This window comes from Pieris napi, chromosome 11 (assembly GCF_905475465.1).
Source record: "Pieris napi chromosome 11, ilPieNapi1.2, whole genome shotgun sequence".
Classification (NCBI taxonomy): Eukaryota; Metazoa; Arthropoda; class Insecta; order Lepidoptera; family Pieridae; genus Pieris; species Pieris napi.
This window is the reverse complement of record NC_062244.1, coordinates 4814278-4834319: the sequence shown is the minus strand read 5'-3', so window position 1 is coordinate 4834319 and position 20042 is coordinate 4814278. Positions and strand designations below refer to the sequence as shown.

Below are 20042 nucleotides of genomic sequence, written 5' to 3'. Positions count from 1 at the left end.
AACCTTTAGATGGGCTAAAATTTTCGTATTTCATAGAGAAGTAAGGAAGGGGATGACAGGTCTGGGCGTTACTGCATACGATTTTTTGCGATTTCTGAGAAGATTTACTATGGCAATATATATATATTTTTTTACCATAGGAAAGTAGAGATTTCAACGAACTGAAAGCACACCAACTTTTTGAAAAAAGCTGAAATTTTGACGTCAGAATTTTCGATTGAAAATTAGGGTGTTTTTTCGATATTAATTCAAAATAAGGTGAACAAATAAATATTTTTAATCAAATAAATTACAGTGTATTTGGGGCATAGAAAGGTAAGTTTTCACCAAATTTCGTCAAAAAAAATATATTTTTGTTAAAGATAAAAATAAAAAACCAAAAACTTGGTTTTTTGAATTTTTCACATAAATTTTGAGGTTATGTGAAAAATGTGTGAATACAAAAGTTCTAGATCTTTTTATTACCTCAAACTTTGCCATTTAACTTTCTTCGATAGGACTTTTAGTTTTGCCGGAAATCGAGATAAACCGTTTTTTACCCTTAAAACTCCCCCCCCACCCCTTCCCGACCTCAGATCGACCGTAATTTATTTTTCCTTTCATTTTGATCATATTCCCCTCCTTTTCTAATGGGTTTCATCCTACTGTAATTTTATTTGGTTTCAAAAATTATCGGCACTGGTCTAAATAGCTATGCAACGTTTTTGTTTGTTTTTTTGTTACGAACAAATAAAGTTACAAAATTCTATAGAAAAACATAGAACCTTAACCTTTTTGTTGGTCATTTAATATTACTTGTAACGAAACGGGCTGTCATTTTCATATGGTATTTTTGTTTGTTAGATTATTGAGTATTTTAGTACATACAATACAATATAAATTTTCTCTGAGTAGTTTGTGTATGTTCTTTTTGTGATTCGAGGTTGGTTCTTTAACTTAAAAAAATGTCTACGCAAAAACGTGAAAGAAGCGTCAATTTCAGCCGGGAAGAAGTTGACCTTCTAACTTCGCTTGTTGCTGACCATAAAAATATATTAGAAAATAAAAAGAGTGACTCAGTCACCTGGCAGGAGAAAGAGCAGTGCTGGAAGACGCTGGAGGCGCTGTTTAATAGCACAAGTGGGGTAAACTTTCGCAGTGCTAAAGCTTAAAGAGGGCTACAAGAAAAAAGTCTGCCTTGATACATGCTGAAACATATCGTACAGGAGGTGGCCCTAGTGCTGCTACTCCTCTTACACCCTATCGAGGAAAAAGTCAAAGACATGATATTGTTGTATGTCGAAGGAATTGAAAGTCAATTGAAATGAAGAGCTTCTAAATAAGAGAAAGCAATGGGCATTTGAAGAGGAAGAAAGAGAGCATAAAAGAGAATTATGGGCCATAGAAAAAAATATATTGTTAAATAAATTAGAAAAATAATAGATTTTGTGCCTGGAGCGAGGATGTATTGTATTAAAAATTTGTATTTTTATTTAAATAAAAGCATTGAATTTTTATTTAATTTATCTCAAAAATGTTGTAATTTATAAAATATTATAGTAATAAAGAAAAATAATCGCTTATAAGATTACTTCGCACACTTGCATTTCCCATGTTGTCAATTGCGCTTTGATCAATATCATCAGCTGGTTCATCTACTTGTTGCAGTAGTTCAAAATGTTCACTGCACATGCCACTATCACCGCTTGTACACGAGATACTTGATACAAAACCTTTTTTGACAAACCGATTTTGGGGAACCGAATTTTTCCAAATACCATATTATGTCTTTTCCACCACATTTCTGCTTCGTATTTGAGATTCGTTATAAAGATGTTCTGCTGGAGTCTTGAGGTTTTGAAGTGGAGTTAGTAGGTAGTATCTATAGTAACAAATATTTTTGGTTGTAGCTAATATTTAAAAAAAGTTACAAAAGTTGATGAAAAAATGAAACCTGCAAGAAGTCATATATGATAGACATCACTTTGTGTAAAAGTGTCTCCAAAGCTTCTTTTGTTAACCTAAATCTAAATGTGAATTCGGCGTCATACAGGCTCTGGATATAATTAATTCTTGTCTTCTTATGTCTTCGCACAGAAGTACGTTGTCTTCTTCCAGCTTCAGAATTACTATCCCAATCGGATAATTGCATTTAAACTTCCAAATCACTATCACTAGAACTGGAAGATGACGAAGATGAATAAATTTTCCCAACGAATATTAAGTTAGGTCGCAATCCCAAACCCAAATCATACAAGTTTCACCGATAGCAATCCGAGATTGATTTGGCCAATCGAAGCAACTGTCAAAATGGACAGATAGGTTGTTGGCATGAGTAAACATTCATTTTCATACAGAGGGCAATCTTCAATCTCTTATCCGCCCTCTGAACGATTGGTTGAATAATTAGATTGGTATCTCAGTCCATGTATTGAATATTGGCATGCTTTTCTTTAGAAATGGATTGAATTGTCAGTCTATGACAGCTAAAATTGGATTGAGACTGCATATTGGTTTTGGCCTTGAATCGTCCGAATGAGTTTTCTAGAATTTCCTTTTTTTATTACACAATTCTCAGGAATCCGAAATCGACTACGACCACGGGTGGGAATATTCAGAGACAAGTGGTTCCTTCTGACAATTGAGTTTATTCTTTTCTGTACAAAATACGAAGTCTTACTAGACTTAGTTTGTATTTTGTCGTAGGCATTTTGCATATAAAATCACTCCCCACTCCTCTTCCTTGCTTTTTTGGACTCCATATTAAATGCTTAAATTAATCTAGTTTATCATTTAATAAATGATCTAATATATAAAATTCTCGTGTCACAATGTTCGTTCCCATAGTATTCTGAAACGGCTCGACGGATTCTTATGAAATTTTTTATGCATATTCAGTTAGTCTGAGAATCGGCTGGTATCTATCTTTCAAAACCCAAAGTGATAAGGGGTGTCCATCCCAAATTTATATTTTTATTTTTTAGATAATTTTTTTTCATGATACAGCATACAAAAATATATACAACCCTTAATTTTCATCTACCCTCTACGATCAACCTCTATTTTTTATTTGTTAGTTAAGAACTTATAACTTGAACTCTGAGGTTTATATAGAGAAAAATCACAGAAAAACCTAAAAAGTTTTTATTCCGTAAAATCGAACAGTATCAGGTACTAAAAAGGTAGGCTAATTAAAATCACATTAAGGAGAAACGAAGTTCGCGGGGGCAGCTAGTATTTAAAAAAAATCATGTGGTACGCATTCTCTTCCTCTTTTTCGGTAGTAGTAAATTAACAACGTGTTATAAATTTTATTGTATACTTTATCGTTTTAGGGGCATAATAAACATGATTATATTGTCGAATACTTGAGTACAAAGTAAGGAAAATGTCGTAAAAGTGTAAGAATGCAACCTTATGCACTAAATTCAGATTGCACGCTGCTTTTATTATGACTTTGAAAAGGGATTTTTATTTTCGTCCTTATTTTTTTATTTTCAACTCTCATTATAGGTAATCTATTTTCAAAGTGTTTAATGATAAGATGTTTTAAGTGTTTCGACAACACATTTGTTGTGTTTTTTCCATATTCATTGTGCAATATATAATTATTTAACAAGAAATAATAGCCAAATTTTATGAAGACTAAAAAAACCAATTTCCAAATTAATAGTTGCACAGAGACATATTGCGACTGTATTTTATCAGCAGGCGTATTAATGCCATAATGTGTAATTTGATAGGAAATGTAAAAAATCGTTAACAAATACTTAGTATCGTTTTGTTTTCATTCTTAACTTCTTGTGCAAGATAACTGATGAGATTATTGTTTTAAATCTAACTGTTTACATGTCGATATAAAGCAAGGTGCGGCGTCTTCCGTGAACGTCATTCTCCATCGAGCACAGCGTATAAACGGCCGTGCTTTGCCGCGCAATTTGACATTTTACTGGGTTTTTTTTATTATCGTCTACAGCCTGCACGTAAGTTTTATTTATTGATTTCGCTTTACGTAAAATATCTTCCTTATATTTCGAGCAAAAGTGCACCTGATTTTTTGCCATGTTTAAGAACTACAGAAATTTTATAATGTTTTAAGTTCTTTTTTAAAATCGTGTTGTCTCATCCTCTATATGAAGGTCAAGGACACATCGAGGCAATATGTATATCTAAATAAATAATAAGATGATATCACTATAAAATTATGTTCAAATACATACCAAGATATTATCGAGTAATAGATGTGGTAATTCACGTGCATATGAACTCATCACTGTATATTTTTTGCCTCAGTATATTTTTTAACAATTTTAGCATTCTAAATACAGTATAAAAATAAGGTACGTTTACCCCTAACGATAAGTCAGTAATTTATTTTTCCATTTCAATGTCTCTTTTCTTTTTCAGACATTGGCTGTAAGAAGTGATGAAGTCGTTTGTTTTAGGTGAGTCTTTACTTGTATAATATTGTATAAGATTATTATAGGGCAAACATTTTTTATAGAAAAAAACGAAATTCTAAGCCAAGAAATATCTATGTCACGGAAAACAGCAAACTATAAAGTGGCGTTATACTACAACAAAGTTGGAAAAAATATTATAATTAAAGTATGAATTATTCAAAGCTTGTAAATCATTATTCATGATTAATTTATTATATTTGTACGCATTTATCTCTATTATGAGTATTTTATGATTTAATAATCATATATTTTATATTAACTGACATTTTTACACATCATTTCTCATCTAATATAATTAAAATAATTTGTTAGTGTTATTTTGTAAGAAGTTCGACATATTGGATAGTGCTCAAGACAAAATTGTGACTGATATACGAATTAGAATACGGTGTATTCATTATTATCTTTATATATACAATGTATAATTCACAGTATCATTTTATAAAAAAAGTTTTTTTTTAAATTAAAATTGTTATTTGACTAATTATATTTAAACTAAATATTTCGTAAATCTACACAATAGGTTCGAATATGTTTTACGAAATAAACCTCTTCCCTGGTGATTGACAAAAGAATTGGTTAATGGAGCCTGAATACCCAAGATTTACATTTGAATAGCTTGTATTATTCACGGTATATTAGTTCTTTTGTTTTTAGTTGTCATTAAACATACGAACTCAACTATAAAGTATGTAGTAAAAGTATTGCATTCCATATATGTGATAGTTACTATATTCTGTGGAAACACACATGTATGCTTGTACAAAATCATTTACGTGCGTAAAGAATTTCTAGAAATATTTTGAAATTAATATTACATTACATAATAAATAAAATACATAACTTTAGGGTCAAGAAAAGTAAGAGAACTGCAACATATCATTTTCTGTGTTTCTTGTAACATAAATCGTAGGATCTTTATGACGGCGTTACAATTTGTAGGAGAGAAATAATTTAACAGTATGACTGCATGAGATTGCTTTCCCAGGCATGCCATTGTACCGTTAGCAAAAAGGATTCATGCAAGGATGTTTTTGAATAACAAGAACTCTTTTAACTAAACGACAAACACATTGGCGTGTAATGCAAAGATACTGGGTTCTATTACTGGGAAAACAATAATTGATTCGTATTAGTCTGTAGACTAGAAGTGGGATTTAAATTTAAAAAAATATACAGTTTATAATTGCTATTAATTTTAGTATATTATTTAAGTTGATATATTTATGGCCTTTTCATATTTCGTTTTTTATAACCGCGAAGCCTTTAAAATGTTTTACTATTAATACATACACATAAACTATGGTTTCGAACTTCTGATGTAAGGGAAACAAGACTAGACTTGAGACGAAATCCAATATGCTTTTGAGATACGGAAGCCATAGTTCGCTGCTTAGTCTCATTTCTGAATATCACACTAAGATACAGAGTCAGAGAAACTTAGCGTCTGCTTCAGAATGTGGAAAAATAGATTCATTAACAGGCTGACCGTACATGAAGTACAATACTCAATAGAGTAGGGTCAGTTAAGTGCGTTCACCGCACAGTACCGTGCTTTACGCGTTTAACACTTCCAATGGACCTTAAAATCATATTGTAGTATATTGATTTTGATGATCTAAGACAGGCTTGTGATGGTCTAGCATTGTCGTAACACTTATAAGAATAATAGATTACATAATGTTGATTTGTGGATGAATGAGAATTATTAACAAAACATTTCTAACTAATTGTGTAAAGTTTATAAAAATACAAATAGTAAAAATATTCCTTAATATAACAAATGCGGCTTTAATTCGTAAGTAAGGAATAATAATCTTTCTCTAATTAAACGTGTAGCGGTAAAAAAAACATTCTAGCTGTCGACATACATTTAAAGGCCGGCAACGCACTTGCGAGCCTTTGGCAATGTGAGTGGGCGGCGGTATCACGTAACATCAGATGAGCCTCCTGGAACTTTGTCCCCCAGTATCTTAAAAAAATAGAAAATAATCTACCTATCTTGTTAACGTTTTTGTAAAAAACTGAATAATTTTGTAATTTTTTTGTCAAACTTTTTAATTATTAGTATAGTAGTTTTAATTATTAGTAGCAATTGCTATTATTTGGTATTAAAAACTTATATTAACAAAAGTTAAATCCTCTGTAACTTAACTTATTGTTCAAAATTATGCGTCAAAACGCTTCATTGGAAGTTGGAACTTACCGTGTATCCGGTGACTTTCTTAGAAATTCATCGGCGGCGCGTATCCACAGATATTATAATATCACAAATCACAATACGCATGATTGACATGCAGTCTGCATCGCAACGTAACTTTATGGTGACTTGAATCTATGAAGAAAAATCATTTATTTTTATACTTGTTTTTAAATCAAATTTCGTTATTAAAGACGAAATCATAATTTATTATAAACATTTATCACATTTATGTAAGTTGTTTCCAGAAGAAAACGGCAGCTACATATACATACATCTACATATATTTTGAACAGATTATAAATGAAAATATGTACATTGATCAAACCGTAATTGAAGTATTATTTTTGTACGAGCTAATGTGTTTATTTGTAATAGACAAACTCGCATCTTAAAAAAATAAGTTTTAATTAAAAAACAAAATCTACTCTACTCAGATATTAACAGTAACTATTGCTAAAACGTTTCTCGTAAAGGATGTGCACCGCATAGTTGACATTCTGGAGTAATTAGATATAAATTGCTGTATAATTTATCTGGATAATTAGTTGAACATACCCAACAGATGATTACGGACAAAAAAGCCAAAAGCAAACAGGAGAGAGCTGTTTGTTATGAAAACGGAGTCATATTTTTTGAGTAAACTATTGCAACATGTTTCCATTTACACAGCGGTTATAAATTTAACAATTACATATTACAATACGTCCTTAAACATATTGAGGTTAATAATTAGGTTCTTTGTATAAAATTCCATTTATTCATACGACTGAATATGTCTTTTTTAATAGTCTTGTCTTGGACATTATTAATAATATATTAAAACATCAAATATACTAAACACAAGTTAGTACTAAAAACACATCAAACAAAACGCTGTGTAGCGATATATATTTCTTTATTTACATTAGTTAGCAAGACGACATGAGTAGGTTAATGTGTTTCAATTAAAACATCAAGTCTAGATAGCTATATACCGCTAGAAGACCCAAATACTCTTGCCAAGAACCCGTTGTGTTTACCACGGCATGGCACAGTTACCATCAAGGAAGCATTTAATGCGAAGTACAGTTACTAAGCAATCCCTTTACGAACGTAAATTGGTATAAGGTAATATCGACCTATGATATGAATCTATTTGTTATTGAAATATAAAAAGAAATATTTAATTCTTCACTTGAGATAAAACTTGCCTATAAAAGATCAAGCGTCAATTTCTTTCTGTTTGTTATAAAAACTACATGATATTTTGTGGTCGTCAAAGACCTTGATGATATTAGGGTACCTTAAATAAACAAATGATTCTTTAATAATAGCAAAAGAAACATTAAAAAGAAATTGAAATTCTTTACCGCCATTTCCAATATCCATCAAGGAAATTTTAATTACTTTTGTGTAAAAATTAGCAGAAAAAAAGAGAAGTAAAAACCGTTTTAGCATATTAATTGTTTTATTGTAACGACTAAGATAGTGTTTACCTACTTCCTAGTTCGAAATGTGTGGAATGTTACAGAATGTGGTCGACGGCCTGCCTCAATAATATCAACTATAGGATAGGCCTACATATATTTTCTTAAGTATCACACATGGAACATGTTTACAGTATACTTGTATACCGTTTTAAACATTTCCTTACAAACATGTTTTCGTAAGATAAGTTGTTTCCATAACTACTTTAATTCTGTGACTAAGGGGGATGTTAGAACTAGTAAACGAAAAATTTATAAAAAAGCAGTTAATTATAATAGCATTGTTTTTGTGGTATTAGTTATTGAAGCTTTTAAATTTTAGTCCTGGTGATCTGTGCCGGCTTATCTTCGGCACGATGGCTCCGACGTGGGAAAGCGAATCAACCCAAAGAAACCAGCTTTATTGGAGAGGCTACCAATGAACTGTCAACAGCACTATTACAGGTAATGTTATTTTTAAAACTGTATTTGTTTCTTGGTTTTTATAGTATGCAAATAAGTGATCAGCCTTTTGTGCTTGACATACGCCATCAATTTTTTTGGTCTAAGGAATACCGATTTCATCGTGTGTACGTATTTTTAAATTGAAAAACAAAACATTAAATGAGCACAAAGAAAGAAAAGTCTACCTCTAGTGCACACCTAACGCGATAAGAACCAACGAACAGGGTTAAGTCGCACGTTCAAGCAACTAGGTCAGCTACTCGTCGTAGATTCTAATAATAATCTAGTGGCACTACAATTCTTTGTATATGGTTATTTGATAATTGTTCTCTTTTAAGTTATATGTTGAATTTTTTCTTCCTAATTTTCAGGGCTACATTGATGACACTAACAACATTGTGTTTTCTCCACTGGGCTATTCATCTATTCTTGCAATTTTGGCTGAAGGCGCCCAAGGAGAAACTAAAGAGCAGTTGGTCAATGCACTTCATCTTCCCAAAGATGAGAAACTTATCAGAAAGAATTATCGCTACATAATGGAAAGATTAAAATACACCAATAAATTTGAATACAACAAACCTGAGTTACAAAATTATTTCTATGTGTACAAAAACTACTCTATAAATGAAGACTATAAGAAAATACTGCAAGAATTCTACTTAACAGATGTAAGATCAGTAGAAAGATATTCAAACCTTGGTGAAGATGAGGAAGACAAAAAAATTCAAGATATCGAACCTCCAAACGAAAATGAGGAGAAACTAATAACATATGCAGTTGAAGATAAACCAGAGAAAATTGATTTATCTCAAATAACTTACAAACCAGCTAAAAATATTAAAGAACAAATTAAATTAGTCAAAATTTCTAACGAAGAAGTTAGTAATGATGAAGAAGAGACCATGGTAGCTGATGAAGCAAGAAACCATATTAGAAACCAACGTGTGCTCATGAACAAAAATGATATTGCTTCAAGTATTTCTGTAAATGGTGTTGGTAAAAAGGACAGTGATCCAAGTATGTTATTGTATACTATTAATTTTATCATCTTAATTATTAGTAGTATTGCGGAAAGTTTTTTGACAATTGTTGCTAAATACTGTCGTTTTTATAGGTTTCCTTTCGTAACTTTTCCTTTTTTTGACATTCGTAATTTCCGTTGCGCATACCCTCCCGCAGGGTGTGTAGGGTTTCGAGATGTTCATACATACTAAAACTCCAAGGACATCTCCTCATCAACGGGGACGGGTAACAGCAACGCTTTTTAACTGCCGTGTGATATTTCCGTAACTGAACACATTCACAAGTTACGCGCCGTTACAAATTTGCTACAGCAGAGCAATTATTTTTGAATCTGTTTCTTTTGTTATTATTATTTGGTTTAATTATCTTTACAGTACTAAACTATATAATATGACAAATATACATGGGATATAAAGTATTTGAAGCATAGTTTAGTTAGCATTCCGATGTTGAATGATTTCTCCTTATCATTGTGACTCTCTAAAATCAATTACCATGACAAAACGTATGACTACTTGAGGCTTTTAAGAAGTTTTGATTTATAAGCATTAGTAAGCTACATTTGTAATTTTCTATATATGAAACTTATATAATTTTCAGAAGCAACCTCAATTATGATAATCTTCAACGGCATGTACTTCAGAGGTTCGTGGAAGAAGCCGTTTGATGTCATTGAACCAGGTTTATTCTATAAATCCAATTCTGAAAAGAAACATGTTATGATGATGAAGACTAGAGGAAAGTTCATGACTGGGTCGTTGCCGGAGTTGGATAGTGAAGCACTGCTTCTGCCTTATGATGTATGTTTTTTATTTATAATATTTCTTTATGATAACGATAAAAAGAATAGGAAATAAAAAAACACGTTACGTCACGTCACGTCTTCAGAATTTACTTATATGCGAAATGCAAATGCTTTTTTTAAAACCTTTAACAGTATCTACTGATTTTCAGGAAACTAAAAATTGCCATAAAACGGTCTTTATATATTCCAGGGTGGTAGATACGCCTTACTAGTAGTAAATCCAAGATCCCGAGACGGTCTCATGAGACTTACAGCAGACCTTCCATCGGCCCCTATTTCTGACATCAAGGATAGTCTTTTTGAAGAGGAGCTTCAAGTGTCACTGCCGTCTTTCTACGTCAGTACCACTACGAAACCGGTCGCTGCTTTAGCTAAGGTAAGCACTTTTTCTTGTAGGGATGTCTGTTGGCATTTATTTAGGGGGTTACTTAGCAAACATAATCACGCGGTCGTTAAATGACTATGAAATTACTATGTCATGAAATAATCTTGAATTTCAATGAGGCTTGAAGCTAGATTTTTGGTTGAATTATGATTAAGTATACACATAACAGTCCAATATAAACCCCAAGTAAGGGTGTAAAAAAGTCTCGCATGATTAAGAACTACTATATTCCTATTTGTACTAACTAGATGTATGTCAAGGTAGGTCTGACACTACACAATCTTATAATAATTACATTACGTTGTCTAAATACGTAGTTTTTTTCTTATTCCTCTTGTTCGCAACCTCTTCACTATTTATGTGCATGCATCGGAAGTACAGTAGTTAAAGTTGTTAATTAATAATTGTCTACCTACGTAGTGGGTAGTAATATCAAAAACACATGAGATATACGAAATTGAAGTCGCACATTTAGCGTGATTAATTTTGAAATTGCAGTTTGGTGTAAGCCGAATATTTGGCCGTGACGCAGAATTATCGGGAATATCATCTAAGGAAGGGCTGTTCGTTCAGGAACTGGTTCAGAATGTTGTCGTGAGGGTAGACAATACTAATTCTACTGCGTCGCTTATTGGAGGTTTGTATTGCCTTAATATTGGTTCCCTAGTCTTTTCCTAGTCCTTAGCCTAGTATCCTCCTGTCTAAATCCATAACGTTTTTGACATATGGGAATCAAGTACACGCTGAGTCTTGACTTTGAAACTTCCTTCATTGCTTCCTAGCTAATTGCATTACTATATTTTTACTTTCAATTGTCATGAACTTGTACATTAATAATCTTTTGTTCGCGGCATACCAAGTTATAAATATATATTAACCATAAATTATAACCAGTATAATGGTACTTTTAGGTAAAGTACTCTTTTGTCTCTTTCTGACAAATTTTGTTTATGCTGTTATGAAAAGAGACAGATGGTTACTAGAATCTGTTCAATTAGACAGATTTTGAAGATTATTTTTCCGACCCAAATATCGGCCAATAGAATTGCACCATTCGACGTCACGTGGTACAACCTACATGGTATTATACTGATAATTTTTTGTGAAAATTTTCTCTGGTCGTTGCTTCAAGAAAAGTATTAAGTAGTTGTTTTATTCATTATGAAATTCTTATTTGTTAACTGTACATTTCGTCTCATGGTGCAATTCTATTGGCCGACATTTGGGTCGGAAAAATAATCCCCCGAATACCACACGAGCTTCAAAATTATCGGGCATTTCCCTCAAGGTTCCCTGCAAACAAATATAGTCGTCATGACGACTATATAGTCGTGCTCTTGTGGTATTATAACTGAATAATGAGTAATGAAATTTGTTAATATTTAAAAGACCCGTCGCGAAGTACTGTCTAGTGTCTGATCAGTTTTTTTTCCGTAATAAGCCATAATTAGTAATACCATTTTTATTTTTTTATAGCGAGCGATGTTTTGGAGCTCAAGAATGTACCTTTGAACGAGCCTCGTCGTTTCTGCGTTGAACACCCGTTTGTGTTTTACATCATTGACTGCTTGGATAATTTAGTTGTTGTTGCTGGAAAGGTCACTGACCCCGAACCACCTAACGATCATTTTTAAAGTATCCTAATTTGAAGAAAGCTCTTTGGTTGTTATAGCTTATGCCTGTGCAGTTATATTTATATTGTGTTTGGTATTATTTAAGAAAATTTGAGATTTATCAACGAGCAGCTAAGATAACTTTTTTATGTCTTTTTAGTTTTAATCAGTTTTATATACAATGTAATGATCCAATAGGTTAAGTGACGTCCGTGACTTCTACTGAAAAATAACTAAGCAACGAGTTAAAATAAATCAAAAACAGTTCTCGAAAAAAAAAACAACATTACTAACACATCTACGATATGTTTTTGTACAACTCCTGTGTTTGTACAATTTGCAAGATAGACTTAGAGTTTAGAATTAATAATTACTAAGTATAATTTATTTCAATGATTTTTATAACTTATCACAAGAGTGTAATACATTGTGATAAGTTATAAAATTACTGAAATGTAGATGTTGGATTATAGCCAGAAGCATTTGATAGTGAAAAAGTACATTTTAATTTTAATTTGTTTTAAGTTATTTAAGAGTTGTGATTTTAAGATTAAATTATTTATTTTGTTATGCTTGTTTTATTTCGAAGACTGTATTTAAATAGTTATTAATAGTTCATGGATGCGATAAAAATTGCCTTTGTTATTCTAGATAAATCAGTAAAAACCATGTGTAAAAAACATTGTTTTTTTATCTGTCTCTAAACGCTAGTAATAAGGTACTTAATTCAATAATTATGAAATAGAACGTGTTCGTAAAATTGTTGGTTAAAAATTTATGTAACACAACTATTGGTAAAATTTTGAAGTATCTTGTGTACCTACTACAAAGTATACCAAAAAATATTCGACCTAATATCAAATAATCGGTGTTAATTTACAATTATGTAAGGCTTATTTCTTCCTCCACTATTTCTACCAAATTAAAACAAACAGCTGTTGTTATTTGAAATGAACGAAGTATTTTAAACACGTGAAGTACGCGATGTACACCTCCTTCAGGTTTATAAAGTTGTTTAAAAATACGCAATGCCCCTTTAATTTACTTAAATACAAATATTATAGTAGTTTTTAAAGTTGTTATCGCTCAAGATATAGAAAGGCACTTTGAGGTATGTTTTCTTCGGTCATCTTAAAGTCACAACATTTATAGTGTAATGATAAAATAAGGCCTATTAATATCGCACCTAACAATTAACTTAAAATGATACACGTATGTTATTCAAAAATATATTGTTATTTGAGGGTAGGCTGGAATATGCAACAAAAAGTGTTCTTAGCAGTCAAGTTGTGACGTGATTACGCGCTGGACGCATATAACGGTTGCATTGTAATAAATTGCTGTTACACAAAGACCTCGTCCTATAGTAATATTAACCTAGGAAAATGGAAGTCACCGATCAGAATAAAGGCTCGAAAAAGTATATTTCAAAAATACCTGTGCCAAAGAAAAGTTTAAAAAAGGACTCACGGCAGCCATTGAAAACATTATTGGATTTAGATTCAAACGTCTCAACAAATATACAAAATTCAATCAATGAAAAGAGGAAAGGGTTACGAAAATCAAATAGTTTTTCCATAGCTGATACGAGATTTGTAACAGTGAGACACAGTGAAGATGTTAATCGGGGCTTCAGTGTTTTTAATGATAGCGATAATAAAGAAAATGCCACAAATAAAAAGGAGTTGACTCCATCAACGTTGCCAAGGAACAACCGTGTTAAGAATATAAAGAAAAGTTTGAAAAGACCACACAGTCGAGAACTGCAAGGTGTGGTATCTGTCGCCAGGTCTCTATCGTTTACCGAAGAAGTTCTTATTCCAAAGCGCCTTCTATATAACTCAAATGTAAACACTCATATATGTAAGTTATATTTTTTTAGTTACGAATTATGGAATTGTTCAAAATGCATTTACCACTTTGTCTGCACAACTGCAGCTGAGTTTCATAATCGGACGTCAAGGTCTAATACAAAATTCCACTGCCACGTCCGTCGTTCCACAACTGAGCGTTTTTTTAGAGAAGTTTTTACCGCGAACTACCACTATCTGGAACTATGTTTACCGCAATGAAGTATATCCGAACTTATTCGAGTTAGGGTACTTCAAGAAAAGAGCGTATCGATTCTTATAAGGCCGTCAACACACTCGCGAGCCCTCTGGCATTGAGAGTGTCCATGGGCGGTCTCACTGAACATCTGGTGAGCCTTCTGCCCGTTTGCAACCTGTTCTAAAAAAATGCTATTGAGTTGTTTCAATTAGTTTAATATCAGTAGTGATTATTTTATTACCAATCATATTTGTGGTTATTACAATGTTCCTGATTTAATTTTAATTTTAATTATCAATAAATCAGCTTTGTGTATACATATTTTGTTAATTATTTTTTATAGTTTCCTGTGATGCGACGTGTAATCGTGTTTATGGAATGGATATATTCACATATTTATTAGAAAAAGAGGAAAAGACACCGTATCCAAATTTCTTAATTGTGATAAAAAACCGGGCGTTCGCATTGAATTGGCTTGTAGATATAAACGTAAGTTTTTTTATTAGAAATTGCTTTCGAGTACACCGTAATTTTTTTAAACAAATATTATTGTGGCATCTATCGCCTCCCTGCTATAAGTAATATTAATAAATCAGTGTGTCTTCCCTGATCTTTATTGACGTGTCATTAATAAAAAAGAACAAATGAATGCTATCTGGTATTCTACTCATGACTCGTCATCGCTTTGTCCCTCGTTTTAGTGAAAACTGGATAATTTCGTCTTGGAAATTAGAACCTAACAAATTAGGTCCGTACATTTAGTGCATTTTTTCCATAATACATTAATCACAAAGTAAATAGAAAATCAGTGACGTTATAACCTCCAGTTCTCACATTTCTGTTTCTCTTTCACTACAGTGTTTTTTCTTAATAGCCAAGTAGGTGATCATCCTTTTGATTTTTTAGGTCTATGCCGGTTTTATCACGATTTACCCTTATCGTACGATTTAAAGTTAATTGCGCCCATATGAAGAAAAGGGTACTGTTTTGATTTAATCACACGACCTTAGGGTTGAGACGCATATCCTCAATCCACTAGGCCAAAGTTTTAAAAGTGCACATTATAAACTAATTTATTAGTAATGTCATCATCTGACATTACTAATAAATTAGTTGATTGTCAATGACATCATCGCTAAATTAAGTTTTTGTTCGTTCTTACTATAGAATATTCTCTTTAGGGTACAGGTGACCCAGCCGTCATTCAAACAGCAGCGTGGTACTTCGATACAGTGTTGGCACTACGCAAGCTAAAAGACATTGACCTTCCTGTCGCAATAACTGCATGTTTCTGGATATCAAGAAAGATCCATGGTAAAGTTTGCACAGCACGCGCACTTGTCGTGAAGTCTGGTGGCGTTTTTGATGCCGATCATCTATGTATCGTTGAAAAAAGGATTTTGCGCCTGCTGGTAAGGATGTCGATAATCGACGATAGCTTTTGTATGCTTAGTTGCCAAGCCAGGTCAATCTAAAGTAGTAGATGTAGTACAGGCTATGTATCAAAACATGTTAAAATCAATTAAGAAATGTTCAGATTTTTAAGTTATGATACTTATTGAACCTATATACAGAAGTTAGTTTGTGATGGTGATTTAGTGAAACTGAAGCCCGCCCGCCTTTTGGTCTCAGAACTTCACTATTAATTAAATAAAAAAACGAGTATTCTCTGCCACTTGTTAAGGCCGATTTACATTATCTTAGTGTTTAGGAGAGTGCTTTAGGATAGTACTTTAGTTGAAACATGTAAACGCTACTTACTTTAGTAAACGCTACGCTAAAGAACTTGCCTTTCAAGTTGTACTAAAGCACTCTCCTAAACACTAAGATAATGTAAATCGGCCCTTAGATGTTAATATGTTTTGTTCTAGAAAATTCCACGTCAGCCCGTTGTTCCTCAAGAATTTATAACATATTTAGCCTGGTGGTGTAACAATCAGCACCCAGAGGAGATTATGTTGTCTGCCACATTCATATGTCTTTGCGCAATGACTCTTAATCTGGATATGTGCAATGAGTACCCTTCAGTTATCGCTGCAGCGGCTATCAGAACTGCATTATTATTACTAAAGCAACAACATTTGTCAGAGAAACTTCGAGGATCTTTTGTGTACGTAAATGATTAGATTTTTTTATAATTCACGTACAAACTGTAATAGTAAGCAAGGTTAACAACATAAAAAATACAACATAAATAATCGTATATTTGACTCCAACTGAAAAACTATACAGTGATACCAAATTTTTGAGTATAAACCAGACATACGTTTACAATACCTCAACTTTAATATACAAAATTATTAACAAATTAATTCATATAAATCTATCCTTTACACAAAAATCAGATACAAAATATTCATTAAGAAATATTGATACATTATGTTTAATACAACCAAGGACTAATTACGGAAAACTTAATATTATGTATCAAGGCGCACAAATATATATATAAATTTTTTAAAAACTTTTAAAAGTACATATAATTAACAACATACCTATAAAATAACAAAAAAAACAACCATATTCTATATCTGTGTCTGTAACAATCGTAAAAGTTTAATATGAATTAATGGAATAATTATTTATGTATTTACAAAACATCTACCTAGCATTTACTTGTCTGCGAACGAGCGTCTTAGAAATTATTACTTTTCATTGTCACATGCCTGTTGTAACATCGATGCGGACCTACCTGCACTTTTGTAACAAATATGGTACATATTGTTAGAAACTAATATTTTTATTTTATATAGTGTATTTTCAAATAATTTCATAACACGATGTACATAACTAACTTACTCTAAATTTTCTCGCTAAGTGAATGTAATTCTTTGAGAAATAAAGTATCTTTGAACCGAATAGTACAGGTAGGGCCCATCACCGCCAAAACGAATTAGTATGAAAATGGTCACGTGACGAATGCAAAGAGTGAATACTATAGTCCTTTTCATGAAAGAAGTCCCCCAGACGCGGCGCTGCAATCGCATGCCGTAATGTTGCCATTTATGAGTAAAAAATTTACCTATTTTATTTACATTTAGCAGATGTAATTTATCAAATAATATTATTTTCTGCATACTTCGATGAAACAATATTTCTGTTATGTAAAAAGTATATTTTTATTTACTTATATTAGCGGTGTTCTACCTACTTACAGGGAAAAGATGAGAAAATAGGGTAAAGAAAAGCAATACAATTTTTTATTCAGAGTTTTATTGCATAATTGTTGGGTTACAATTTTTTTCGAAGTACACGCCGCTGTTGTTGCAATACCTTCGTTTGTAATTCTTGTTACAGTTTTCTCTGACACACCTGCAATTAAATTATGAACAATTAAAAATAATAATAACTTTAAGTTTATATCCTTATGTAATATGTAATATATGTTTTAATTTCAGTTACCTAGTTTCATCACGTTAAGTATTTGTTAAATTTTGTCGCAAAAACGAATTTATATCATAAAAGTCCCATCAATACAGCAAAAAATTATTAAATGGCAACTCTAAAAAGTACCTGTTATGGCGGCAACTCTCTTCCGAACATTGTTTAGTGGTATTAAAACACCTTGATTCTTATGTTCCGCTTCACAGAACTCTTTCACCTTTAATATCATTTCTCGAGCCGAACTTTTTACAACTTTTGGCATTGTAATCAATCTTTAAAATGCACTAAGCTAGTTAAAAATTCACAAAAATCTACCACAACAAACGAACTTGATAACATCGACGAATGACAACATTGCCGAACTGTCAAATTTAGTTCCAAAAATCGCCGCGGGACTTCTTTCATGAAAAGCACTATACTTTCATATCGGTGTCAGTCAAAATCTTTTGAACAACGTTTAATGCATGACAAATATGTTTTCGCTAAATTCTATTTTACATACTAATAATCCAGAGTTGCAAGAAATTATAAAACATCTAATATATGTGACAACAATAATGTGTTTAATATATATGACAACAACATTGTAATTAAAAAAAGTAATCTCCTACCTAAAAAAATTAAAAAAGAATTATACAGCCCTGAGGAAACGATTACTTACTGTATCTAACTTATTGTATCTAATTGAGGGTTTGAATTGTATATGTCACCGTAAAATTGTAAAAACCGTTAGATTGTAATCTATCTCGCGAGATTATAAACTGTCGAAAGATTGTGAACCGCAACGAACTGCTTACAATTTAACGTTTTATTATTCGGTAGTTATATGAAATTGTTGGAAAGTAAAATTAATCTGTAATTGACCAAAGAAGTTTGAATGATAACTAAGTTAGTGTAGTACAATCTACCGAATAATAATACGTTAAATTGTAAGCAGTACGCTGAGGTTCACAATCTTTCGACAATTTATAATCTCGCGAGATAGATTACAATCTAACGGTGTTTACAATTTTACGTTAACATATATAAAGGACAATACAATTACACAAATTTAGGGATTGTCACTGATACGTGTCGATCATGTATTGACGAATTATCGTTTGGCCCAATACAGATTTCCTATTAGCACAATTTAATGAGGTTCGATTAAAATAATTATAACGTGTTCAAACATTACGTATATATACTTAAAAACATACAATTTGATGCAAACAAACCAATCAAAACAGTTAATTGTTTGTTAACTTTACATACAACTAGATAATACTAATGACTCGAAGTTTCAAGACACTAAAATTGAATTTTACTTTACAGTAACATTATGGAACATAAGATACATGTATCACTTATTCCACGTCATTAAATTTGAATTTGTAGGCATCCCTACTCATCGGCAAAGAAGACAGAGGGTGTAGGCCGAGCGAAAAAACTCTCAGTACTCTTTTAAAATAGCAAATCATCAAACATCACTTATTTTAAAACAAATATCGCAAATTAATTAGAAGTAGCCTGTCTATCACTAGTCCCGTGCCCTTTTATCAACTAGATAATCGTTAACTTTATAGAGCCTTTTTACACAGCTTTTCTTTAATACATTTCTTAAATTTATTGAAAGGCAGAGATAAAAGAGCCTCTGGGATTTTATTAAAGAAGAGTATCCCTTTTCCCAAAAAATAAAAATTAAAAATAATCATTACTCACTTCATTTCACTATGAATTATGATGTCTCACCAGTTTTTTTGTTTTTATTACAGGTACCAAGCTGCTATAATGAAAGACGACAATATAATAGAAGTCTGTATTGCACAAATCGAAACCCTGAAAATGTTATTTACTGATGATTTTGAGTTTACCGCAACCAAAAAACTATTTAAGAACGATTTAAGTATTTTAGAGAGATTGAAGAATGAATTGAATTATTTGTATCATACAGGGGGTGAGGGCATTGTCAGGGCATTTTTAATGTATTAATATTATAGTTCTAAATGTATAAATTATTAATTGTTTTAGTTGGGTTATTACCATAGATTTAAGATAATTAATAATTAAAGGTCTGCGTACAATATTTTTATGATAAGTCTTTGTTTTGCTAATTTTAAAAGCAGAAAGCGACTTGTTCAAAATCAAGGTAGAACTAGTTATTAGTTAAAAACTGGTCAAATGATTAAAAGCTTTAGAAACACTATTAAGAGTACCGACATTTTAAAAATGTAATAAATTATAAATCA

At 31.7% G+C, this 20042-nt stretch overlaps 2 protein-coding genes across 2 annotated transcripts; both read left to right on the top strand.

Annotated features, from left to right (window-relative positions):
* Positions 1-3830: 3830 nt before the first annotated feature.
* LOC125053540 (serpin B3) lies at positions 3831-12949 on the top strand. Its single transcript, XM_047654921.1, has 8 exons — positions 3831-3962; positions 4387-4424; positions 8434-8555; positions 8927-9572; positions 10179-10378; positions 10574-10759; positions 11267-11405; positions 12245-12949. The coding sequence occupies exons 2-8, from the start codon at positions 4406-4408 to the stop codon at positions 12400-12402; spliced, it is 1470 nt and encodes a 489-aa protein (XP_047510877.1). The 5' UTR covers positions 3831-3962; positions 4387-4405; the 3' UTR covers positions 12403-12949.
* Positions 12950-13451: 502 nt separating this feature from the next.
* Positions 13452-20039, top strand: LOC125053542. Its single transcript, XM_047654924.1, has 5 exons — positions 13452-14244; positions 14774-14919; positions 15612-15842; positions 16302-16540; positions 19569-20039. The coding sequence occupies exons 1-5, from the start codon at positions 13767-13769 to the stop codon at positions 19783-19785; spliced, it is 1311 nt and encodes a 436-aa protein (XP_047510880.1). The 5' UTR covers positions 13452-13766; the 3' UTR covers positions 19786-20039.
* Positions 20040-20042: the final 3 nt, after the last annotated feature.